Raw genomic sequence first — 27764 nt, 5'->3', positions numbered from 1 at the left:
GTTTTTGTTGTCAAAATACATTTTTTATGTAAATATTATGGTACAAAATTAGATTGTTTATAATAGGCTTGAAATATTTATTTATGAAATGTAGATTTGAAAACAGTTTTGCATTATGAAAAATTATTTGAAACACTGACGTGTTTTTCAGAAAATATGGAAATCACCTTCTACTCTCATTAGGTGAATGATATTTCTCCCTCCCCTACCCAATGTCTGCCATCTTACATTATCAGGGATTATATTACTGAACACAGACCTAATTTAGTGAACTATCATCGTGTTTCTTAAAGAAAAAAATGCAGAAATATTTAAATAGTGACTTTAAAATATGATCTAATAACATCATGTCAACTTTATTTGTTTCACTCTATAATTAACTCCTGTGATGACAAAAAATAAACCCTGGGCCACCATGACAGCCAGTTCACCAAATTAACCTTTTATTTGTATGTAGTTAGGCCAATACTTACAAACATGGGCTAGCATATTCCCACCTTGCACCTACTTCAGTCATTTTGTTTTCTGTTAGTGTTCTTAAAGGAACGGGACTTCTCTGTTCCTTTTGATCTCTTGAAATGTGTTCTTAATGGGTCTTCAGTCGTCCTAACTACATCCTTTTGCCATTTCTTCCTTGTGCAATGTGTATGTTTGGCCTTATGGTCTTCCTTCTCCACTTACCTGTTAAATCATTGGGTTAGCTTAGTGGTGTCCAACTCCACAGATGTGCTAGAATTTTACATCCCTGCTTGAGCATAGTTTTTTTTTCTTTTCTTCAAATTTAGGCAACTTAATTATTTCTCAGAGATGATTAAAGGGACACTGAACCCAGTTTTTTTTCTTTCGTGATTCAGATAGAGCATGCAATGTTAAGCAACTTTCTAATTTACTCCTTTTGTCAATTTTTCTTCGTTCTCTTGCTATCTTTATTTTAAAAAGGAGGCATCTAATGTATTTTTGGTTCAGTACCCTGAACAGCACTTGTTTATTGGTGGGTAAATTTATCCACCAATCAGCAAGAACAACCCAGGTTGTAAACCAAAAATGGGCCAGCATCTAAACTTACATTCTTGCTTTTCAAATTAATATACAAAGAGAATGAAGAAAATTTGATAATAGGAGTAAATTAGAAAGTTGCTTAAAATTGCATGTTCTATCTGAATCACAAAAGAAAAAATTTGGGTTCAGTGTCCCTTTAAAGCTTTACTTGTTTTAACCTTTACAGACTGGAATGAACACCTTTCAGCTTGCTCTATTAATGTTAGATGTCTGCAGTATTGCATGATGTGCCATATTTATAATGTGTGCATGGCTTTAATGTCAAATATGTTGTGTGTGTGTCTGTGCATACAATATGACAGAGAAAGTTAAATAAATAAAAAAGCAGTAGCAAAAACCAACTTCACAGTGGAGGGTGGGGGCGATGAAAAGAACCAAGGCAATTTAACAGAGTATTCCTGTAGCTTCTTGGAATACAATAAACTCTTGTCAACTGCTTGCCTGAGTACATTATTCTGTTAATGTTTTCCCCAGTGGCTTGTTATACCAACCCATAGCATTAAATCTACTGAAAATTGCACCTTTTAGATTGATTCTAGCAAGTACTGGCCTTTGTGTATACAGAGATATAACATGTCTACTCTCTCTGCAGGCTCAGACTATTTGAATGGAGCAATACGTTGTGGTTTCAGTGATCAAAACAGGCTATTCAGATTCAAAAATAACACCATAGGAGCAATTTTCCATACTCTTCTTCTTGTGTAACAAGTCCTTGAAAACACATTAAGTGGAAAAAAAAATTAGTACACTTTCATGAAACTGATCATCTTTTTGTCATAATTATCCTTCAGTGTATGATGAAAAATAGTTATAAAGCCTCTGTTCTGTCTTAGTAGTAGTTCTTTTTCGTGGTAGTAGTGGAATGTGGTGTTTTTTCCATGGCCTTTCTAGATCTTATCGTGATTTGGAGTTTGGACCAAAAAATTATATTAGTCTTAGTTAATTTTGCAATAACACTGAAAGGCATGACAGAAAGACTTTGTGATGAAAGTATGAGGGCACAGAGCACTGACTATAAGTTAAACTTTAGAAACAGATTGTAATGGTATAGAAATCAAAATGCTTGAAAAGTATCCTGCCTAAACCCTATAGTAGAAAAGAAGATCCAGCTGTGGTGAGTAAAATAACCTTTATTTTGCATACAGGGACCAGTAAAGCAACGTTTCGGGCTAACACTAAGCCCAAGCTTGAGAAAGGGCTTAGTGTTAGCCCAAAACGTTACTTTACTGGTCCCTGTATGCAAAATAAAGGTTATTTTACTCACCACAGCTTGAGACTTCTTTTCTATTTGGATTCATTTGGGCTTGGTAAGCCTTCTCCGTGCTCCTGTGAGTAGAGGGTGCTGTATTCAATTTGCTTATTTCAAGTATAAAGCCTATAGTAAACAGGTTCATTTTGTATCAGAGTGTGCAAGATGTATTGAATTTTGATGAAGCATCCTGTTTAGCTGAAGAGGAAGATGATTTGGCAGATGACTTAAAAATTATTGGAGCAGAGATCTGGTGATTGCGGCATGACTGGATTCTGAAACCTTTTTAAGATTTTAAATAATCCATAAAAAAATGTTTTGAATAATTTGATGTTGACACTACAAACAATATTAAATTATTTTAGTATGTCTAAAGGGTGGATGCACCTTATTAGTACAACTTCACCAATTCAGAGGAGTTGGTTATGATGATATTTGAAACTAGTTTAATTGGAGACATGGAAGATGCTACTTCTGGCTTTGTGGTGCCATCCAAGGGTAAAATATAATCATTCTGATCCAAAACGTAAGTATCAAAGTAATCCGTTAGTGCAACCAGGTGGTTGTATATATAATTATTATTTTTATTACAAGGGATATTACCAGTGCCATGTGCTAACCCTATAAGGCAGAAGGAGCCAATGTCGGTTAATTCCTGGTTAAACTGTGTAAAAATGAGGGGTTTGACTTAGAGCACTGGGCTGCTTTTAAATTAGACAAAGGGGGAGGGTCATTCCAAGCATAATAGAACAGACAGATCCAAACATCCCAACCTGGAAAAACTCATTTGAGGGAGATGGTTTCACTGGCTACTGACCCCCCCCCCCCCATAAATATCATAAACCTCCAATCTACAGAATTTAATATATTTTACATACCTAGTTCTGACATCTATTAAAAGTTATGACAGCTTGACTTATCTAAATAAGTCATCATTTAGTACCATATCAAAATTCTTCTTTATGTAAATGACAGCACTAAATAAGACATCAGTTCATCTCACTGAAACTGTCAAAATGTAGAAAATTAAGAATTAAGCAGATTAACCAGTGTTGCTATTGCCCATTGCAATCCACCTCCCAATTGGCTGCTTTAACATTGAACTTCCTCAAAAATCATAGCAAATATATCATGGTAATAATATAATTCCAAAGCAAATGCGCTAAACTAACAAAATCTCCATTTGACAGGCTTCTCGAATACATGTGTTTAAATCGATCTCGCAAACTTTACAATATCTACAGATTCTACACAAATAAAGAACAAATAACAGAATCTGTAGATATTGTAAAGTTTGTGAGATCGATTTAAACACATGTATTCGAGAAGCCTGTCAAATGGAGATTTTGTTCGTTTACCGTATATTTGCTATATATTGTGGTCGTTACTACTTACTTCAATCCTCAATGTAGACAGTAGTATATGATCTGACTAGTACCGGGTGGTTACCGCAGCATTTAAACTGGAACACAGATGAATGCAAATGAAGCAGCCAGCAGCCAATCACAAAACTGCTGAAGTTCAGAAAGCGATCACACAGACCAAACAACCAGTTTAGTTACTGCCTAGTAACAAAGCGTGCATAACGATTTGTTTTGTGTGGTCATCACACAAAAAATTGTTATGCACGCTCTGTTACTAACTGAAGAAATATTACCATATTATATAGATAGTTGCCGTACGTTGAACTTCTGGGATATCCAATTGATTTGCGGGCGTCAGGGAGCAGCTATTTCAATGCTTCCGGGAGACTTGGGATGTCTGCAGATCAGTGAATATGTCATACCTAGAATATCTTAAGGAAAGCATGACAGAAGGGTACACTTAGAAAATGTCACACTAGAAAGTTTGGAGTAAAGTGCACCAAGTAGCAGAAGAAAGCACATGAAAATATGTATGATCACAAATTCAAGAAGCATGACGGGTAAAATGGGGTTGCTGGAGCTCTTAGTTACAGAAGAGGAGTATGATATCAGTATAACTGAAACCTGGTGGGATGATTCACATGACTGGTCCGTTATCTTTAGAGGGTTATATGTTATTTAGGAGGGACAGGAGTAAAAAAAGGGATGGAGGAATATGCATGTATATTAAACGTGACTGTAAGCCTATAATATGGGAAGATATTTATGATGATACCGGTCATAATGTAGACACCCTGTGGGTTGAATTTTGAGATTTAATCTCGAGCAACGTAAATGTTTTTTTCACTGTAAGAGCAATAAAATAATGGAACTTATTGCCTGAGGAGGTAGTAAATGCCAATACCTTAAATACATTTAAAAAAGGTTAAGATATATTTGTGGCTAGAAACATAATTCAGGGATAAGATTGCTTGTGTTAAATGGGTCACCTTTTAATGGGATTAATTTAAGCTCAACTGGAGCTTTTTTGTAAGTATAATGAGATTTGGGTAGGATAAACTGGATGGATGGTCTTTATTCAACCTCATCTACTATGTTATTATTTTATTTTTATACATATTATGGCATTTTATGTTATGATTTCTTAGGGTCTCATAAAAATGTTCTGCTCAGGACCAGCAGTGCTGTGTGGATGCCAAGCATTGCTTCTACTGTGTGTTTTAATCCCTTTGTGAGGGTTTAACACATAGTAGTGTTTAAAGGGTTAGTGTGTGTAGTTTTATTTAGCTATAATGGCCCTTTAAATTATGTTTAACAGCCTATAACTCTGTTTTAACAAATTTAGTTGAAATCTGTTTAACGTATAAACATGGTTTTCTCTGCACTAGTGTGAGCCGTTTTTTTTAGTGTTTAGAAAAACTCTTGTTTTAAAGTAAAATATGTAAATGTTTGAGAATTAGAAGAGGTCATTTTAAAATTAAACTGCATTTATAATTTATTTTTATTTGTGCAAGGTTTAAATACAAACAAATTGTTTTCCATAAAGAGTTTGTTTGTTAAATGGATAATAAACCAATTTTTCTTTCATGATTCAGACAGAGCCTACAATTTAAAAAAAAAAACAGCAACTTATTACTGTATACTACTAATTTATTCTATTATCAATTTGTCTTCATTTTTTGGTATCTTTTGTTGAAAGGCAGGGATGTTCGTTTAGGAGCCGGACCATTTCTGGAGCACTAAATGGCAGCAGTTTTGCAAGAATGTGATCCATTTGCAAGAGCAGTAGATTGCAGCACTATTCCCTGCATGTAGTGCTCCAGATGCCTACCTAGGTATCTCTTCAACACAGAATATCATAGGAACGAAGCAAAATTGATAAAAAAAAAAAAAGAAGTAAATTGTAAATTAGAAACTTTTTAAAAATGGTATGAATCACAAAATACATTTTTGGGCTTTCATATCATATCCCTTTAATTTATATATGTTATGGGCGAAGTATATGCTTTTCCTGTGACATCCTATATTTACCAGTTGTAAAATTGTGTCCGTATAGTACAAATTCAGTTCAATTAACAAGACCGTTTTTTCCATTTTTTAATAATGTAAACAAGCTCTGACAAATTTGCTAGACCCATAAATGGATTCAAAGCTTATTTTGTGCACTCTTAACAAATGTGGAGAGAGAGTCATTTAATTTCTTGTAAACACAAACCTTTGTCTGTAATAGTCTAATATAACTATGTGTTGTGTCATTATGAAATAGAAATGTTCTAGAGGAGTAACTCAGGGATGCCTCATTGCTGTGTTGACAGCTTTTTTCTTTTTCTTTCTTTCGTCTTATTTCCTATAGAAATGACCAAAACTTGAAAAATACTTCTATATGATGTAGTGGAGCTTTTTGTGTGCATGATTTATAAATAGAAAGTTCTGAGCTTGCAAGTGGCTAATATCATTGTATGTGCTCTATATGGTTAAAAAAACTGTAGGTGACAACTTGCCTTCCAGAGTTTAGGTTCCCTCTTTAAGGGACACTCAAGTCAAAATTTAACTTTTATGATTCAGATAGAGTATGCAATTTTAAACAACTTTGCAATATAATTCTATTAACAAAATGTGCACAGTCTTTTTATATTTATACTTTTTGAGTCACCAGCTCCTACTGAGCATGTGCAAGAATTCACAGAATATACGTATATGCATTTGTGATTGGCTGCTGGCTGTCACATTGTACAGGGGGAGCAAAAATAGACATAACTGGAATTTGTCAGAAACAAATCTACTACTCATTTGAAGTTCAGACTAAGTGTTATTACATTGTCTTTGTTGATTATGCAAATTTACTGTATTTACTGGTTATTTAATTATGTTTTAAAAGATACATAATCCCTTTAATACCCATTCCCCAGTTTTGCATAACCAACAGTTATATTAATATACGTTTTACCTCTGTTATTACCTTGTATCTAAGAACCTTCTGACAGCCCCCTGATCACATGACTGACTATTATCTATTGACTTGCATTTAGCATTGTGTTGTGCTAAATCTTAAATAACTTTTTGTGCCTGAACACAGTGTTATCTATATGGCCCACATGAACTATCAAGTCTCTTGTTGTGAAAAGCAATTTAAAAAGCATGTGATAAGAGGCAGTCCTTTAAGGGCTTAGAAATTAGCATATGAGCCTACCTAGGTTTAGTTTCAACTTAGAATACCAATAGAAAAAAGCAATTTGATGATAAAAGTAAATTGAAAGGTTGATTAAAATTACATGTCCTATCTGAATAATGAAAGTTTAATTTTGACTAGACTGTCCCTTTAAATACAGAGAAGCATGGGTATTCCTAGTTTAGAGGAGTCTTCTAAATTCAGAACTCTTCACTTTCATATAAAAAAGTGGAATCTTCTGTGGCTAAGAGATCCTAGCTAATAATGTTCTGTCATGTTTCGCTTGCATGCATCCTGTTGTTGTTGGGGGGGGGGGCAAATGTTTATTTAAAGATAGCTAAAATGTTACTTTGCAGTTTCTACCAATGTCTGACTACATGTCAACCCCTGTCTTATGCTTTTAAAAATAAAAAATAAAATAAAAAACAAGCAATATATTATGAGCATACTGTGTGCTAATTCCTGCCACCATATTCTACATAAGTCCATCTTCTTGATGGCGGACTCTGTTGTAAGCAATGGGGGAGGGGAATAGGCAAGTCTTCATCAGTGGACCCTGTAACCATAATGATCACTGAAGCCTGAAAAGCACACATTTAACAAATAAAACAAAACATTTTTATAACAAATTTGATTGACAAAGAGCATTCATCATGGGGTTTACAGGGACACTCAAGTAAAAATTAAACTTTCTTGATTCAGATAGAGCACGCAATTTTAAACAACTTTCCAATTTACTTCCATTAACAAAATGTGCACAGTCGTTTTTATATTTACACTTTTTGAGTCACCAGCTCCTACTGAGCATGTGCAAGAATTCACAGAATATACGTATATGCATTTGTGACTGGCTGATGGCTGTCACATGGTTGGTGTATGCATTTGTGATTGGCTGATTGCTATCACATGGTACAGGGGGAGTGGAAATAGACATAACTTTTAAATTTGTCAGAAAAGAATCTACTACTCATTTGAAATTCAGACTAAGTGCTATTGCATTGTCTTTTTATCATATATTTATTAATTATGCAAATCTACTGTATGTACTGGTCCTTTTAATAAGCAAATGTGTAATCATGTAAAGCTGTTGTAGCGTGACATTCTCCTTTTTAGACTGCTGTAGTATACATTTACTTCAATTACGGGACACTCATTCTATTGAATTTCTTTTTGAATAAGCATGAAAATACACAGATCGCTTAAAGCATGTTGACATGAATTGTAAGCAAATGGACTTCCAAATACATGGCGTATCTATTTTAATCTAGCTGATTGGGTCTTTGACCTACTTTCATTGGTAAGAAGATCCTTTTTGCAAATCTGTTGCCCTTTCTTGTTGCTGAATAAGATATTTAAAAAAATGAAGTGACTGCTGACGATTCCTCAAGGTCAGACAAATATTTGTTCATATACATCATTTCCAACATAGTCAGTGCCCTGGTTTACTAAATTTATTTTGGTGAATTGGCTTTCATGGAGTAACTGAAAGAAGGAAATTAAATCTTACTTTAGTTTTCCTAATACATGTTCCTTTGGGGCTTACCCAATCCAACAGTGTGTGCAATTTTATGTGCATCTCCAGAGAGCTATTTACAAAGTTTGGTAAGGTCAGCACGGCAATACCTGTTAACTACTCTCTGTAACGTCGTAATCTCATAATCAAAGTATAAGATGGGTCAGGGAATTTAAATCCCTGCAGTTAAAACAAAGATTTCTTCTTTGATAAATATGTATACATATATATTACCAACTTGCAGTAATATATATTTTGTGTAGATAATATACTTTTTTGTTTGCATTTACATAAATTATATACCTAACATAAATGAAAGTGATTCATATTGTTAACAATCTTTATTCCTTTTTCCCCCATCTTTTATTATATTATTTATAAGTATTTACCTTTCATTTAGGCCTTTTACTGTGTTACTTTGTTTTAAAAAAACAAACAAACAAAAACACACAACAAAACAACATATCACTCTCTTTATGGCTGTCTAGGTGCTGAGGGCCTTAGGGTAGAATTTGACCGCCAGTGTTCTACAGAGCGGCGTCATGACCCACTCACCATTATGGATGGGGCCAACAGGATAGTTTCAGTCCGATCAGGTGATGAGCTGAGCCATTTTTTTTCTCCCATTTTAAAAGCCCTTCATTTTGCTTTGCATGCCAATTTACCATTTTCAGAATATATTAAAGCTGCAATGTTGTCCTGTTCTTTCTGTGTTTATTGTATGATTGTATCATTTAAAATGTACTGAGGTTATGAAACACAATTTCTCTGAAATCAGAAATTAAAAATTCATAATGAAATATAATTAAGTATATCCAGAAAATTGTATTATAAATTGTAATATCTAGTCCAATTTTTAGGGATGGGTAAGAATGTTTACTGCTTGATACAGTAATCTCTTCACTATAGTGTTATTTCCTATTAGTGCACTTAAAAGCATTTTTAAACATTTGCATTCTTAGGATGTAAACTTTATTTTTGGTACCTTTCTGTACGTTTATAGCACAGATTGTATCCTATTTGTAAGCAGTCTATGATATTTTAGAAGATCATTATTCATTTTCTGAAATTTATAAAATGGAGAAAAGGCCATTATGTAGAATGCAGAGTGATTTTTACATAGTAGACTCCATAACAGTCATTTCTTTATTTATATATTTTTTTTAGTTCCATATTTGGCATTAATTTACCTTCCCAAAGCTTGTCATTTAAAGTGAATGTCAATTTTCAGCAATGAGTGCCCGGTTTTTAAAAATACTTTTAAAAACAGGGGCACTTTCATTGATGAAAGTTTACATTGCAACAGATTTGAAGAAATACTTACCTTTTACTTCTGCAAAGCCGGATCGATGATCCCCCGCCTTCTTCTTCCTGCTGTACAACCACAGCAATGACGAAACTGGCTTCCTCCAATCACAGCCGGGCATCACGAGATGGACGCTCTGGGGTGCAAGCCATGATTGGAGGAAGCCGGTTTTGTAATTTCTGATGTCAGTACAGAGGAACTGAGGCTGGGATCGGCTATCCGGCTTTGCAGAAGTGAATGGTAAGTATTTCTACAAATCCGATGCAATGTAAATTTTCATCAATGAAAGTGCCCCTGTTTTTAAAAGTATTTTTAAAAACCGGGCACTCATTGCTGAAATTTGACATTCACTTTAAGACCATCTTGTAATTAGTGCTAGTAAAAGACTAACTTTTAACCAATATATTGTCCTTTTAAAGGTATTTCATAACATGTCAGCTCTTTTTGAACTCCTCTACTATTTCCATTTTTCTGGATCTCCTAAATATGTAACTGGTCAGAGAAACCTGGATGGTAAACATCCTGACTCACAATAAAAAATAATACAAGGCTAGATGTTAAGAGATGTAGTTACATCAATCATCTTATTTTTACTATTTGAAATGAGGGGTCTTAAAGCATATTTTGTTCTGCTTATGGGGGTTATTTGTGGATTTGGCCATTTTTAAGATAATTGCCCTGTAACCAGAGCTTTGCAGAACTACTCATTTAAAATATTGGGATATCCTTATTCTGATTCTTCATTTGCTTATTCTGTCTATTGATTATCATTGCCACAGTGATCACAGAGACACCTTTCTCCTCGTTTGAAATACAAAATTCTCTCCACTGGAAAAAAAAAAAGCAGATCTCTCTTTATGCTTAGAGCACACTTAAATTGAGATTAACTGCTGTGCACAATTACAAAATGATTGTAACTACGCACTATGCTATTGCTTTTTAATCTCGCTCCTGCAGCTCTTTACAAATTAGTTCTCATGTTTTAATAGTTTAAAGGTGTCAGATACTGAAGTTCCGCCTCTTTATACTGGGGGCAGCCATCTTGGTGCTCAGGTATTCTGACACAACTGTGAACACTCACTGATTAGTAAAATTGTACACTTTTTTACAGTTGTATAATATGCTATAGTTTATGGTGCATGATACAGATTAGGAGCTGTACATTTTTGGAGCTGCTGCATTGCTATATATTATTGTTGAGCGCTTCTTTAAATATATTTTATGTAACTGTAAAACTGTGTGAAAAATGCAAAAACGTAAATATCACACTAACCAGAAGCACCTTATAGATCTGTAAAAAAGTGGACAACATTACTTATCTGTGAGAGTACACAGCTTCTGTCGCAGACTGTCAGAATACCTGAGCTCCAAGATGGCAGCCCACAGTACAGAGAGGCGGAGCTTCAGTATCTGGCACCCTTTAAGCTATTAAAGCAGAACTGATTTGTAAAGAGCTGCAGGATGAAATGTAATAACATAGTCATTTTATAGTTACTATTCTTCTGTAGTTGTGCACAACAGTTTAATATCCCTATTCTAATGCAGATACAATTCTGTATCAATCACCACTTTGCTGCTTATTGCTCTATGCTTTAAAGATACTTTGCCTTTGTAGATTGAATCTCTTTTCTGTAGCATTTTGGCTTTGGTTATTTACCAAGCCCTTTTTAAAGCATTTAAATGACTGCTGCAATTTAGACATCTGAATACCTCTGAAGTAGTGATATTTTTTTTATTAATAAAGGATATTAAGAAATGGGTAGATTTTTATAATGGAAGAAGATTTGTTTTTCCCCCATTTAATTGAACACTTTTTTTTTTCTTAATTATAAACGTTTCGCTTTGGCTTCCATACCCATTTAAAAACTGTAGAGACTTTCTCTTTGTCAAGGGGATTGGAACATTTATTTCCCTGCGTTTTTGTATTGTTTTACACATTTGAATGACAGTAATGCCTGTGCACTTGAAAGATCTAAGGATTTACTTTGTTAGCTATAGAGTTGTGCTGACTTCCAATTTGAAAACTACAAACATGTTCATTTGTTCAGAGATTTGTGGATACCTTTACCTATATTGTTTTTAGCTTTGTGCAAAATCAATTTAAAGTTTGCATTAGGTGTTTTGTACTGATGTTAGAACAGAAAGGTTCTACTTCAGTGAAACAGAGTAAACCATTTTTCAAATCCATGCTATAGTTTATTTTAACTTATGAAGAGGATATATCAAACCTGCCCAGTTTCTCTACTTAAAATTCTAATTGTTTGTTTACCATCAAATATGCAGAGTAAGTCTGGTAAATTGCTGCATCGGCTAATTGCCTTCCCACATACATGTTAATGTGCAAAGCCACTAGCAAAAGAACTTAAAGTATCACTTGCAAATATACGTTCTTGTAAGTATTTTCAAATGCTCAGTGCCAATCTCTTCTTTATATTTATTTCTTCATTTAATCTTTTTTTGACAGGCCGAGAGTGGTCTGACTGGTCAAGCGAGCTGCGGATTCCAGGTGATGAATTAAAGTGGAAGTTTATTAGTGATGGATCAGTCAATGGTTGGGGCTGGCGGTTCACTGTTTACCCAATAATGCCAGCTGCAGGTAAAATCACCCAAGTTATACTGAAGGGGAATGTGTTGCTTTCATGTTAACATAAGGTGGTCTAATGAAATAAACAAAAACTTTTGCTATTCATTCAACCCCCACTCCTTTGCTGCTTCACATGAGAATGGGGCTTGTGATTGGAGCATACATATACAGTTGTGCTCATAAGTTTACATACCCTGGCAGAATTTGATTTATTGGCCATTTTTCAGAGAATATGAATGATAACACAAACTTTTTTCTTTCACTCATGGTTAGTGTTTGGCTGAAGCCATTTATTATCAATCAACTGTGTTTACTCTTTTTAAATCATAATGACAACAGAAACTACCCAAGTGACCCTGATCAAAAGTTTACATACCCTGGTGATTTTGGCCTGATAACATGCACAAAAGTTGACACAAAGGGGTTTGAATGGCTATTAAAGGTAACCATCCTCACCTGTGATCTGTTTGCTTGTAATTAGTGTGTGTGTATAAAAGGTCAATGAGTTTCTGGACTCCTGACAGACCCTTGCATCTTTCATCCAGTGCTGCACTGACGTTTCTGGAGTCATGGGGAAAGAAAAAGAATTGTCAAAGGATCTGTGGGAAAAATGTAGTTGAACTGTATAAAACAGGAAAGGGATATAAAAAGATATCCAAGGAATTGAGAATGCAAATCAGCAGTGTTCAAACTGTAATCAAGAATTGAAAAATGAGGCGTTCTGTTTGATAAAATACTGCATTCATCTTGCCATCAATTCTGACCAAATTTCCTGTGCCTTTGTAGCTCACACATCCCCAAAACATCAGCGATCCACCTCCGTGTTTCACAGTAGGAATGGTGTACCTTTCATCATAGTCCTTGTTGACTCCTCTCCAAATGTTGCGTTTATGGTTGTGGCCAAAAAGCTCAATTTTGGTCTCATCACTCCAAATGACTTTGTGCCAGAAGTTTTGAGGCTTGTCTCTGTGCTGTTTGGCGTATTGTAAGTGGGATACTTTGTGGCATTTGCGTAGTAATGGCTTTCTTCTGGTGACTCGACCATGCAGCCCATCTTTCTTCAAGTGCCTCCTTATTGTGCATCTTGATTGGTTTGGTTTCAACAGAACCCCTCATTTTCCACTTCTTTCTTTATTAGAGTTTGAACACTGCTGATTTGCATTCTCAATTCCTTGGATATCTTTTTATATCCCTTTCCTGTTTTATACAGTTCAACTACCTTTTCCTGCAGATCCTTTGACAATTCTTTTGCTTTCCCCATGACTCAGAATCTAGAAACAGAGCATCACTGGATGAAAGATGCAAGGGTCTGTCAGGAGTCCAGAGACTCATTGACCTTTTGTACACACACACTAATTACAAGAAAACAGATCACAGGTGAGGATGGTTACCTTTAATAGCCATTCAAACCCCTTTGTGTCAACTTGCGTGCATGTTATCAGGCCAAAATCACCAGGGTATGTAAACTTTTGATCAGGGTCATTTAGGTAGTTTCTGTTGTCATTATGATTTAAAAAGAGTAAACACAGTTGATTGATAATAAATGGCTTCAGCCAAACACTAACCATGAGAGAAAAAAAAGTTTTTGTATTACCATTCATATTCTCTGAAAAATGGCCAAGAAATCATAAATTCTGCCAGGGTATGTAAACTTATGAGCACAACTGTATATGCCTGCTTGTGATATGCTTACCTTATCCTTATTTGGAGTAACACTGAAGCACAGCATTCTCTGTATGTTTAATCCCTTAGCATTGGTTAATACAGTAGGAAATGAGGTTTTAGTTAAAAATAAAATTATATTTAAAAAAATAAAACTTTTTCATTACCTTCTGGTGCCCAGTTTTTAATGTTTTTTTTCTTTTACACATATGCAGTCAGAATTATGTAACTATTTACTACTAGGATTAATTTTATCCAGCATACTTTGCATTGTCTAAATAATTGAGATCTGTATGCTTCTTTGGCAATCTTAAGCATACCATTTTTTTGCATTACCAATATACACTGACTTATCTGTCGCTCAAGCAAGAGCATAGTATGTAAATACCAATCATGCTCTGAGATTGGCAGCTGGCTATGTGTGGCTCTTGGAAGAAAATAAAGCGTTAGAAGTTATTTTGTTGTGAAAGTACATTGCAATGTTTTCTAATTTACTTCTGTTATCAATTTTTCTTACTTCTCTTCGTATGTTGAGATGAATAGCTGAGACATAGGCTTAGGAGCCGGCCCATTTCTGGACCACTATATGGCAGCAGTTTTGCATGAATGTTATCCATTTGCAAGAACACTAGAGGGCCGCAATAGTTCCTTCCATATAGAGCTACAGACACGTACATAGGTATCTCCAAAACACATCATAATATGGAAACAAAGCAAATTTGATAATAGAAGTAAATTGGAAACTTTTTTTAAAAATTGTATTCTCTATCTCAGTGTTTTTCAACCAGTGTGCCGTGGCACACTAGTGTGCCGTGAGAGATCCTCAGGTGTGCCACGGCAGACTGACAACAGTGTGACATATTTTTTAAACTTTGCCTGTTTTTTACTCCCAGTGCAGGGGTAGTTTGTAGGAGGCATGGCATAACAGCACAATACATATAGTATGTGTGTGTTTGTGTGTATATATATATATATGCTGTATTAGGCTACAATGTGTGATTTTTTTAAACATTTTGGGATGGTGGTGTGCCACAGGATTTTTTAATGTAAAAAAGTGTGCCACGGCAAAAAAAAGGTTAAAAATCACTGCTCTATCTGAATCACAAAAGAAAATGTTGGGGTTTCATGTCCCTTTAACTTGGTGTCTAATGTGCAAGTGTATATCCAAATGTTTTATGTGCAGCGTTTTAATGTGACCTGTTGCAGCTGTGGTCACATTTGTGATTTTGTTACTATTTATCTGCTAACCGTCTTCCTCTTCTCAGGACCTAAAGATCTTCTGTCAGATAGATGCATATTGTCATGCCCATCTATGGATTTGGTCACCTGTCTGCTGGCTTTCAGACTGAACTTCGCTTCCAACAGGAGTATTGTCCCTCGTTTGGCTGCTTCCCTTGCTGCTTGTGCTCAGCTAAGTGCACTGGGTATGGACAAATAAAGTATGCTTTTTATTATAACCCTGCATAGAATACTGCACTCTGTTTCTTCCTCTCATATACTACAGTTAACACATATGAAGATTTTTCTTATCAATTGAGTATTCAGACCCCGCTATTTATGTCCTTATTTGTTCTGTAAACTTACTTGAATACTTTCATTTATTGTTTTTGTCTACTGCTGAGTTCTAGTTTCTACTTACATGAATACAATACGGTGTCATCGTTAAAGGGCTGACCAGGGTCTGTTATGTGTATTTCCCATTAGTCTGCCACAAAGGCACAGAACAAAGTACATTTTAGGAATTCATAGGCAGAGGCAGCTCTAGACTAAGGGAAGTCTTAGGCAAAACTAAATTATAAGGCCCCTCTGAAAGAGACATGAAACTGAAAATGTTCCTGTCATGATTCAGATGCATCTTTCAAATTTACTTCTTCTAGCAAATTTGCATTATTATCTTGGTATCTTTTGTAGAAAGAACTGCAATACACTACTGGGAGCTAGCTGAACACTAGGTGAGTCAACAGCAAGAATCAATAACATTGGCAATTACCAATCAGCAGCTATTTCCCAGTAGTGCATTGCTGCTCCTGAGCCTACCTAGATATGCTTTTAAACAATGGATACCAACAAAACAAAGCAAACTAGATAATCAAATTAAATTGCAAAGTTGTTTAAAATTGCATGCTCTGAATCATGAAAGACAAATGTTGGGTTTCATATCTCTTTAACACACAAAAGAAACAAAATGCAAAACTTAGCCCAATATATTCATTTGTATTTTATGTCCCTGTACATTTTCCTTAACCTGTTAAAGCACTGCATGTGAATCTGTTACATGCATCTGTTGCTCCATTAAATGATTCTGAAAGAACATGCAATTTTTTAACAATTTTCCAATTTACTTCTCTTATCTAATTTGCTTCGTTCTCTTGGTATCTATTGTTGAAAAGTATACATAGGTAGGCTCAGAAGCAATGCACTACTGTGAGCTAGCTGCTTCTCAATGTCTCACCCAATATGTTCAGCTAGGCCACGTTAGAGCTCTGCTCTTTTTCAACAAAGGATACCGGGAGAGTATGTTTGTTATAACATTTATGCTGTGAAGAAGAGGCATGCTATATCTGCAGACACAAATTCACGGTTTTGAGAACTAAAAAAAACAATAATATGTGATAATATCTTCAAGATAGAAAAATTCTGACAGAAACCTCTGAGAGCATGACATTGTGAATTGATTAATTGAATTAATTTCCACACAAAAAAAAATTAGTCATGAGTATACAGTATCTTGCTATATAGTTAAAAAGGAATCTATATTTGTGGATGAATAACATTTAGATTTGTATCCATCCTGGCTATAATCCTATACGCATGTGCTTTCCTGGATTACTTTGTCTCTTTGGTGTCTTACAAGTCTAGCCAAATGCTGAGCTTTTTAATTTACTCGTTTATTTTTATAACACCTGTGTACTTTTTAGCTGCAGGTCACCGAATGTGGGCTCTGCAGAGGCTGAGAAAACTTCTTACCACAGAGTTTGGCCAGTCTATTAACATCCATAGGCTCCTGGGAGAAGGTGATGTGGAGGCACGTACTATGGTGAGACTCTCTTTTCTTTTCTCTCTTTTATCACTTTAATGTTTTACATTTTTATTTTTTTAACGTTAAATGTGTATTTATAATGAGCCTAAGGAAGAGTGTCCATTTGTTTTGATCATAGCCGCGATTAACTGTAGACAGCCTCTTACAGTGCTATAATCTTCAAAGGCCCCATTTTCATTCCTTTGTTACAAGAGCTTTTAATCACCAGTTGCTTTTTTGTCGCGTTAATTAGCTCTGAAGTGTTTTGGGAAAAAAGATTAAAAAGCAATAGGTTTGTGGGGGAGATTGAAGTGCGCACAGATGTGATCCAAGAAAATGAATTACATGAATAATGGCAGTATGACTTAATTAAGAGTAGGGGGAGCAAAAAAGAATTTAAGAAATAGATAATCATAATAAACAGAGTGGTTGTAGATTAGAGGTTAACAAGATGTGCAAGAAGGTAAAAATAGGTGGAATTAGATGGTAAAGAGGGTTGTGTACAAAGACAGAATTATGTAAAGAAACCATGCTTTCCATGTAGTGTATAAGTAGCAATGAATTATGCTTAAAGGGACACTGAACCCAATTTTTTTCTTTCATGATTCAGATAGAGCATGTGATTCTAAGCAACTCTCTAATTTACTCCTATTATCTATTTCTTTTCGTTCTCTTGGTATCTTTATTTGAAAAAGCAGGAATGTAAGCTTACAAGCCAGCCTATCTTTGGTTCAGCACATGGGTAGTGCTTACTAGTTGGTGGCTAAATGTAGCCACCAATCAGCAAGTACTACCCAGGGTGCTGAACCAAAAATTGGCCGGCTCGTAAGCTTCCATTCCTGCTTTTTCTAATAAAGCTTCCAAGAGAACAAATTTTTATTTTTTTAATAGGAGTAAATTAGAAAGTTGCTTAAAATTCCATGCTCTATCTGAATCATGAAAGAAAAAAATTGGGTTCAGTGTCCCTTTAAACACTGCCACTAATGGACCTCACGTCTGTAGCGTTTTGCACACAGTGAATCAACGTAATATGAAACATAAAGCCACACAATTATTCAAACACTTGTACTTCCTTTTTATTATTAATCTTTTCATTTCTTGTTTTACAGCACCGTCTGTTTTTTTTAAAACTGTAAAAGTAAAAATGCATAGGTATTGCGCCTGCCTTTTTCCCCCCTAACTAAAATCATATGTGAGGGATCCAGTATTATGCCAGTTGCTGTAACTCTATATGATAATCTCATAAGACACTAGGTTTAAAGGGTATACAATTTAGGAAAGCTTTTAGCTTATAACAAAATAGGATTTCTGAGATTTGTTTTTTTTTGCTCTTGTGATCCTATAATTAGGATGACCATATTGCCGCTTTAAAAATGGACATATATGAAAAATACATGTGTCAGGGTTCTTATACAAAACATTTCTTTAAATAGCCATGAAAACAACCCTGACATATGTATTTTTCATATGTGTCCCTTTTTAAAGCGGCAATATGGTCACCCTACCTATAATGCAACTTGTATATTCAGATTTGTTCTTTAACTTTATAATGTAACTGTTTCATGCTTGCAATTTGTATCTACATAATGACCCTTCATTTGTGTGTTTTTAGAGCTTTACTGGCAGTGCTTTAGCAGCTTTGGTGAAAGGACTTCCAGAATCTTTGCAGAGACAATATGACTATGAAGACCCAATTGTGAGGGGTGGAAAACAGTTACTTCACAGCCCTTTCTTTAAGGTGATACGATGAATTTGAATCTGTCTATCTGCTATAATTCAGTAAGATTAAAGGAACAATTTTTTTTCATTTGGTAGTGTTAAAGTTATATAAAAGTGCAAAAGGAACATGCTTTAGTCTGTTGGAGCATTTTATTATTGTACTATTGCAGCTTTACAGCAGAAATACACTAGGAGTTGAACACCTCTGGTGTGCCAATGACAGGGGACACTTGTAGCTATAAATCACCACCTCGCTCCCAGTAGTGCATTGCTGCTGAGGATATATACATATGCTTTTAAACAAAGGGTATCAAAAGAACAAAGTGCATCTGAAAATTGTAAAAATGTCTTAAAGGGCCATTATAGTAAAATAAAATTACACGAGAGCATGTCATTTTTTTAGACTATTGACCCTGCTTGGGACTTGCATAGCTTTGCTGGTTCCAAGAGGAAACTGCTGATCAGTATCTCTAGTCATGTGACTCAGGTGTGCAACTAGTGCTACTGATTGGATCAGCAACATTTTCTGCTCTGAACCAGCACTGCTCTGCGATTCCCAAGCGGTATTTTTACTGTATGTTTATCTCCTTTGCAGGGGTTAAACACACATAGTCTAGGGTCGATAGTCTAAAACATTACATGCGCTTTTCTTTTTTAAGACACAATGAGTCCACGGATCATCTTAATTACCAATGGGATATTCACCTCCTGGTCAGCAGGAGGCGGCAAAGAGCACCACCTCAGAGATGCTAAATAGCTCCTCCCTTCCCTCCCACTCCAGTCATTCTCTTTGCCTACGTTAGTGATAGGAAGTGGTAAAGTGAGGTGTTAGATTAGATTCTTCAATCAAGAGTTTTTTTATTTTTAAAGTAGTGCAAGATTGTGCTGCTTTGTCCTGGGGTGTAGCCGTAGTCCATATCAGGCTCTTCAGTAGAGCTTTGGTGGCTTTAAAACAATGGGAACTTGTGGGACATAATTCTCACTGCGCCTCCCATATATCTAATGCTGCCCCTATCCTGTAAACCTGAGGATTATTTAGTCAGTAATTTAATTTTCTTCACAGGTCCATGTGGGGGATAGGACCCCTCAAACCTGGTGAACTGCCTTTGCTGTCAGGCACACATTTGGGGTAAGTGCTTTATTATTTTTCCTGGAACTCTTAGAGTAAAAGGAGCACTTTACTTTTCTTTATTTTTTGCATAAAGGGCTTACAATGATTAGGCACTTTATTAAGGGACAAGAAAGCTCTCAGAGTCTGAGAGCTTTCTTGTCGCGTGTTACAGGCACTGGGGCTTGGAGATTAGCTTTTAACTGGTGGTTCTTTGTTATGGCATTTATTTTTTAGAATTAACGTCCGCCCACGATGGGCAGATCGTTTGTTTTGCGCGCCTTTTTTCTGCGTCTCTTCCTGTGGGCAGTGTAAAGTCAGGAGACAGAGTTGTTTTCACTGCCTATATAAGCATGGTTTGTCAAGTGCAGGCGTTTCTAGATGCAGAGGATTGCTGATTTGTTCCTCTATTGAACCCAGTTTGCTGCTAGGAAGGAAAGAGAGGCTCTGGTCTTGCAGTCGGGTAGACACCTCAGCAGAGCTGCTGAGGTGTAGGGGTGTCATTATTATTTGTCTGAGTGTTTTAAGACGTTTTTCTCACACGCAGTAAAAAAGTTACACTTTTAAATTTAAAGTGACAGTAACGTTTTTACATTTAAAATTTTAAAGTTTTTCTTGCTCTCTTATATTATTGGCATTCAGTATGGACCTAGGAGACTTGCAAAGTGTTACTTGCTCCTTGTGTATGGATGCAAATGTGGAACCACCAATACATTTCTGTCCCTCATGTATTGAGAGGACTTTAAGTTATAGGGAAAATATTTTTCCTGAGCAAATTCTTTCTCAAGCAGATGCTGTTCAAGAGTCTAATGTTGAGATTCAGGGTACGCCGCAGCTTTCTCCCCAAATGTCCCAAATATTACCACCCGCTCAAGCAGTGCCCTGTACTTCTGCTCTATTGCCCGCTGGAGTTACCTTAAAAGACATAGCTGCTCTCATGTCTTCCTCTATTTCTAAAGTTTTACTTGCAGGCGACTAAGTACTTTCGTCAGTCGTCTTCTTTGTTTGTAATTTTTTCGGGAAAACGTAAGGGACAGAAAGCTACAGCAACTTCTCTTTCTCTTTGGCTGAAGAGTATTATACGTTTTGCTTAAAGGACACTGAACCCAAATTTTCTTTCATGTAATTAGCAAGAGTCCATGAGCTAGTGACGTATGGGATATACATTCCTACCAGGAGGGGCAAAGTTTCCCAAACCTCAAAATGCCTACAAATACACCCCTCACCACACCCACAAATCAGTTTTACAAACTTTGCCTCCTGTGGAGGTGGTGAAGTAAGTTTGTGCTAGATTCTACGTTGATATGCACTCCGCAGCAGGTTGGAGCCCGGTTTTCTTCTCAGCGTGCAGTGAATATCAGAGGGATGTGAAGAGAGTATTACCTATTTGAATTCAATGATCTCCTTCTACGGGGTCTATTTCATAGGTTCTCTGTTATCGGTCGTAGAGATTCATCTCTTACCTCCCTTTTCAGATCGACGATATACGCTTATATACCATTACCTCTACTGATTCTCGTTTCAGTACTGGTTTGGCTTTCTACTACATGTAGATGAGTGTCCTGGGGTAAGTAAGTCTTATTTTTGTGACATTCTAAGCTATGGTTGGGCACTTTTTTATATAAAGTTCTAAATAATTGTGTTTAAACATTTATTTGCCTTGATTCAGGATGTTCAACATTCCTTATTTCAGACAGTCAGTTTCATTATATGGGATAATGCATTTGAATAATCAATTTTTTTCTTACCTTAAAATTTGACTTTTTTTTCCTGTGGGCTGTTAGGCTCGCGGGGGCTGAAAATGCTTAATTTTATTGTGTCATTTTTGGCGCAGAGTTTTTTGGCGCAAAAAATTATTGTTATTTCCCGCATCGTTCTTGTCACCGGAAGTTGCCTCATTTTTGACGTTTTTGCCCCAAAAGTGTCGGCGTTACCGGATGTGGTGTCATTTTTTGGTGCTAAAAGCATTTAGGCGCCAAATAATGTGGGCGTCTTTTTTGGCGCTAGAAAATTTGGGCGTCATTATTGTCTCCACATTATTTAAGTCTTATTGTTTATTTGCTTCTGGTTGCTAGAAGCTTGTTCACTGGCATTTTTTCCCATTCCTGAAACTGTCATTTAAGGAATTTGATCAATTTTGCTTTATATGTTGTTTTTTCTATTACATATTGCAAGATGTCTCAGTTGGACGCTGAATCAGAAGATACTTCTGGAAAATCGCTGCCTGATGTTGGATCTACCAAAGTTAAGTGTATTTGCTGTAAACTTGTGGTATCTGTTCCTCCAGCTGTTGTTTGTAATGAATGTCATTACAAACTTGTTAATGCAGATATTTCCTTTAGTAATGTTACATTACCTGTTGTTGTTCCATCAACATCTAATACTCAGAGTGTTCCTGTTAACATAAGAGATTTTGTTTCTAAATCCATTAAGAAGGTCTTTTAAAACTTCTCATTTTTCAGATGAATTTTTAAATGAACATCATCATTCTGATTCCGATAATGTTTCCTCTGGTTCAGAGGATTCAGTTTCAGAGGTTGATGCTGATAAATCTTCATATTTATTCAAAATGGAATTTATTCGTTCTTTACTTAAAGAAGTCTTAATTGCATTAGAGAGAGAGGAATCTGGTCCTCTTGATACTAAATCTAAACGTTTAAATAAGGTTTTTAAATCTCCTGTAGTTATTCCAGAAGTTTCTCCTGTCCCTGATGCTATTTCTGAAGTAATTTCCAGGGAATGGAATAATTTGGGTAATTCATTCACTCCTTCTAAACGTTTTAAGCAATTATATCCTGTGCCAGCTGACAGATTAGAGTTTTGGGACAAAATCCCTAAGGTTGATGGGGCTATCTCTACTCTTGCTAAACGTACTACTATTCCTACGGCAGATAGTTCTTCCTTTAAGGATCCTTTAGATAGGAAAATTGAATCCTTTCTAAGAAAAGCTTACTTATGTTCAGGTAATCTTCTTAGACCTGCTATATCTTTAGCGGATGTTGCTGCAGCTTCAACTTTTTGGTTGGAAGCTTTAGCGCAACAAGTATCAGATCATAATTCTCATAGCATTGTTAATCTTCTTCAACATGCTAATAATTTTATTTGTGATGCCATCTTTGATATCATCAGGGTTGATGTCAGGTATAAGTCTCTAGCTATTTTAGCCAAAAGAGCTTTATGGCTTAAAACTTGGAATGCTGATATGTCTTCTAAGTCAACTTTGCTTTCCCTTTCTTTCCAGGGTAATAAATTATTTGGTTCACAGTTGGATTCTATCATCTCAACTGTTACTGGAGGGAAAGGAACTTTTTTACCACAGGATAAAAAATCTAAAGGTAAATTTAGGTCTACTAATCTTTTTCGTTCCTTTCGTCACAATAAGGAACAAAAGCCTGATCCTTCCCCTACAGGAGCAGTATCAGTTTGGAAACCATCTCCAGTCTGGAATAAATCCAAGCCTTTTAGAAAGCCAAAGCCAGCTCCCAAGTCAACATGAAGATGCGGCCCTCATTCCAGCTCAGCTGGTAGGGGGCAGATTACAATTTTTCAAAGAAATTTGGATCAATTCGATTCACAATCTTTGGATTCAGAACATTGTTTCACAAGGGTACAGAATAGGCTTCAAGATAAGACCACCTGCAAGAAGATTTTTTCTTTCCCGTGTCCCAGTAAATCCAGTGAAGGCTCAAGCATTTCTGAAATGTGTTTCAGATCTAGAGTTGGCTGGAGTAATTATGCCTGTTCCAGTTCTGGAACAGGGGCTGGGGTTTTACTCAAATCTTTTTATTGTACCAAAGAAGGAGAATTCCTTCAGACCAGTTCTGGATTTAAAAATATTGAATCATTATTAAGGATACCAACATTCAAGATGGTAACTATAAGGACTATTCTGCCTTTTGTTCAGCAAGGGCATTATATGTCCACAATAGATTTACAGGATGCATATCTGCATATTCCGATTCATCCAGATCACTATCAGTTTCTGAGATTCTCTTTCCTAGACAAGCATTACCAGTTTGTGGCTCTGCCGTTTGGCCTAGCAACAGCTCCAAGGATTTTTACAAAGGTTCTCGGTGCCCTTCTCTCTGTAATCAGAGAACAGGGTATTGTGGTATTTCCTTATTTGGACGATATCTTGGTACTTGCTCAGTCTTCACATTTAGCAGAATCTCATACGAATCAACTTGTATTGTTTCTTCGAGAACATGGTTGGAGGATCAATTTACCAAAAAGTTCATTGATTCCTCAGACAAGGGTAACCTTTTTAGGTTTCCAGATAGATTCAGTGTCCATGACTCTGTCTCTGACAGACAAGAGACGTCTAAAATTGGTTTCAGCTTGTCGAAACCTTCAGTCTCAATCATTCCCTTCGGTAGCCTTATGCATGGAAATTCTAGGTCTTATGACTGCTGCATCGGACGCGATCCCCTTTGCTCGTTTTCACATGCGACCTCTTCAGCTCTGTATGCTGAACCAGTGGTGCAGGGATTATACAAAGATATCTCAATTAATATCTTTAAAACCGATTGTACGACACTCTCTGACGTGGTGGACAGACCACCATCGTTTAGTTCAGGGGGCTTCTTTTGTTCTTCCGACCTGGACTGTGATTTCAACAGATGCAAGTCTGACAGGTTGAGGAGCTGTTTGGGGGTCTCTGACAGCACAAGGGGTTTGGGAATCTCAGGAGGTGAGATTACCAATCAACATTTTGGAACTCCGTGCAATTTTCAGAGCTCTTCAGTCATGGCCTCTTCTAAAGAGAGAGTCGTTCATTTGTTTTCAGACGGACAATGTCACAACCGTGGCATATGTCAATCATCAAGGAGGGACTCACAGTCCTCTGGCTATGAAAGAAGTATCTCGAATTCTGGTATGGGCGGAATCCAGCTCCTGTCTAATTTCTGCGGTTCATATCCCAGGTATAGACAGTTGGGAAGCGGATTATCTCAGTCGCCAAACGTTACATCCGGGCGAATGGTCTCTTCACCCAGAGGTATTTCTTCAGATTGTTCAAATGTGGGGACTTCCAGAAATAGATCTGATGGCTTCTCATCTAAACAAGAAGCTTCCCAGGTATCTGTCCAGATCCAGGGATCCTCAAGCGGAGGCAGTGGATGCATTGTCACTTCCTTGGAAGTATCATCCTGCCTATATCTTTCCGCCTCTAGTTCTTCTTCCAAGAGTGATTTCCAAGATTCTAAAGGAGTGCTTGTTTGTTCTGCTGGTGGCTCCAGCATGGCCTCACAGGTTTTGGTATGCGGATCTTGTCCGGATGGCCACTTGTCAACCGTGGACTCTTCCGTTAAGACCAGACCTTCTATCGCAAGGTCCTTTTTTCCATCAGGATCTCAAATCCTTAAATTTGAAGGTATGGAGATTGAACGCTTGATTCTCAGTCATAGAGGTTTCTCTGACTCTGTGATTAATACTACGTTACAGGCTCGTAAATCTGTATCTAGGAAGATATATTATCGAGTCTGGAAGATTTACATTTCTTGGTGTTTTTCTCATCATTTTTCTTGGCATTCTTTTAGAATTCCTAGAATTTTACAGTTTCTTCAGGATGGTTTGGATAAAGGTTTGTCTGCAAGTTCCTTGAAAGGACAAATCTCTGCTCTTTCTGTTCTTTTTCACAGAAAGATTGCTAGTCTTCCTGATATTCATTGTTTTGTACAAGCTTTGGTTCGTATAAAACCTGTCATTAAGTCAATCTCTCCTCCGTGGAGTTTGAATTTGGTTCTGGGGGCTCTTTAAGCTCCTCCGTTTGAACCTATGCATTCGCTGGACATTAAATTACTTTCTTGGAAAGTTTTGTTTCTTTTGGCCATCTCTTCTGCTAGAAGAGTTTCTGAATTATCTGCTCTTTCTTGTGAGTCTCATTTTCTGATTTTTCATCAGGATAAGGCGGTGTTGCGAACTTCTTTTAAATTTTTACCTAAGGTTGTGAATTCTAACAACATTAGTAGAGAAATTGTGGTTCCTTCATTGTGTCCTAATCCTAAGAATTCTAAGGAAAAGACGTTGCATTCTTTGGATATAGTTAGAGCTTTAAAATATTATGTTGAAGCTACTAAGGATTTCCGAAAGACTTCTAGTCTATTTGTTATCTTTTCCGGTTCTAGGAAAGGTCAGAAGGCTTCTGCCATTTCTTTGGCATCTTGGTTAAAATCTTTGATTCATCATGCTTATGTCGAGTCGGGTAAAACTCCGCCTCAAAGGATTACAGCTCATTCTACTAGGTCAGTTTCTACTTCCTGGGCGTTTAGGAATGAAGCTTCGGTTGATCAGATTTGCAAAGCAGCCACTTGGTCTTCTTTGCATACTTTTACTAAATTCTACCATTTTGATGTGTTTTCTTCCTCTGAAGCAGTTTTTGGTAGAAAAGTACTTTAGGCAGCTATTTCAGTTTGATTCTTCTGCTTATAATTTCAGTTTTTTTCATTATAAGATTTGAACTTTGTTTTGGGTGTGGATTTTTTTCAGCGGAATTGGCTGTCTTTATTTTATCCTTCCCTCTCTAGTGACTCATGCGTGGAAGATCCACATCTTGGGTAGTCATTATCCCATACGTCAATAGCTCATGGACTCTTGCTAATTACATGAAAGAAAACATTATTTATGTAAGAACTTACCTGATAAATTAATTTCTTTCATATTAGCAAGAGTCCATGAGGCCCACCCCTTTTTTGTGGTGGTTATGATTTTTTTGTATAAAGCACAATTATTCCGATTCCTTATTTTTTATGCTTCGCACTTTCTTATCACCCCACTTCTTGGCTATACGTTAAACTGATTTGTGGGTGTGGTGAGGGGTGTATTTATAGGCATTTTGAGGTTTGGGAAACTTTGCCCCTCCTGGTAGGAATGTATATCCCATACGTCACTAGCTCATGGACTCTTGCTAATATGAAAGAAATGAATTTATCAGGTAAGTTCTTACATAAATTATGTGTTTTTTTTTTGTGATTTAGATAAAGCATGAAATTTTAAGCAACTTTCTAATTTACTCCTATTATCAAAGTTTCTTCATTCTCTTGGTATCTTTATTTGAAATGCAAGAATGTAAGTTTAGATGCCGGCCCATTTTTGGGGAACAACCTGGGTTGTCCTTGCTGATTGGTGGATAAATTCATCCACCAATAAAAAAAAAAAGTGCTGCCCATTGTCCTGAACCAAAAAAAAAAAGCTTAGATGCCTTCTTTTTCAAATAAAGATAGAAGGAGAACAAAGAAAAATTGGTAATAGGAATAAATTAGAAAGTTGCTTAAAATTGCATGCTGTATCTGAATCACGAAAGAAAACATTTGGGTTCAGTGTCACTTTAAGAGACTGCTGGAATGCAGCCTCCTGAGAGAATTACGGCTCATTCCACGAGGGCTGTTGCTTCCTCATGGGCATTCAAAAATGAAGCTTCTGTGGAACAGATTTACAAGGCTGCAACTTGGTCCTCTCTGCACACTTTTTCAAAATTCTATAAATTTGACAATTTTGCCTCGGCTGAGGCCGCTTTTTGGAGAAAGGTTCTTCAAGCAGTTGTGTCTTCCATTTAGGTTACCTGTCTTGTCCCTCCCGTATCATCTGTATACTCTAGCTTTGGTATTGGATACCATTAGTAATTAAGATGATCCGTGGACTAATCGTGTCGTAAAAAAGAAAAGAAAATTAATGCTTACCTGATAAATTTATTTCTTTTTTGACACGATTAGTCCACGGTCCGCCCTGTTATTGTAAGACAGGTTTCTCATTTTTATAAACGTCAGACACCTCTGCACCTAGGCTTTTCCTTTATTTCCTTAACTTCTAAAGATTGGAGTGGGAAGGAAGGGAGGAGCTATTTAGCTATTCATGCATATGATTTTATTTAAATCTCTTCATTGTTCCAAACAAGGAAGGTACTTTGAGACAAGTTCTGGATCTGAAAGCTCTAAACAAATCTGTAAGGATTTCATCTTTCAAAATGGAAACTATTCAGACTATTCCTGCTTTTGTTCAGCAAGGTCAGTTTGTGC

General features: G+C 36.3%; 1 protein-coding gene across 4 annotated transcripts in view; it reads left to right on the top strand.

The window, feature by feature from the left end:
- Positions 1–27764, top strand: part of HERC2 (HECT and RLD domain containing E3 ubiquitin protein ligase 2) — a 733063-nt gene that overhangs the window by 465240 nt on the left and 240059 nt on the right. For 3 of the 4 annotated variants that reach the window (XM_053707729.1, XM_053707727.1, XM_053707726.1), the window contains exons 71-75: positions 8843–8950; positions 12125–12256; positions 15172–15330; positions 16825–16943; positions 18538–18663. In XM_053707729.1, coding sequence (XP_053563704.1) covers positions 8843–8950; positions 12125–12256; positions 15172–15330; positions 16825–16943; positions 18538–18663 — 644 coding nt within the window. The remainder of the gene's footprint in view (positions 1–8842; positions 8951–12124; positions 12257–15171; positions 15331–16824; positions 16944–18537; positions 18664–27764) is intronic. The other variant, XM_053707730.1, reaches the window with a different exon arrangement.

Source organism: Bombina bombina, chromosome 3 (genome assembly GCF_027579735.1).
Source record: "Bombina bombina isolate aBomBom1 chromosome 3, aBomBom1.pri, whole genome shotgun sequence".
NCBI lineage: Eukaryota > Metazoa > Chordata > Amphibia > Anura > Bombinatoridae > Bombina > Bombina bombina.
Note: the sequence above shows the minus strand (reverse complement) of the source record. Positions and strands in the feature narration are given on the sequence as shown.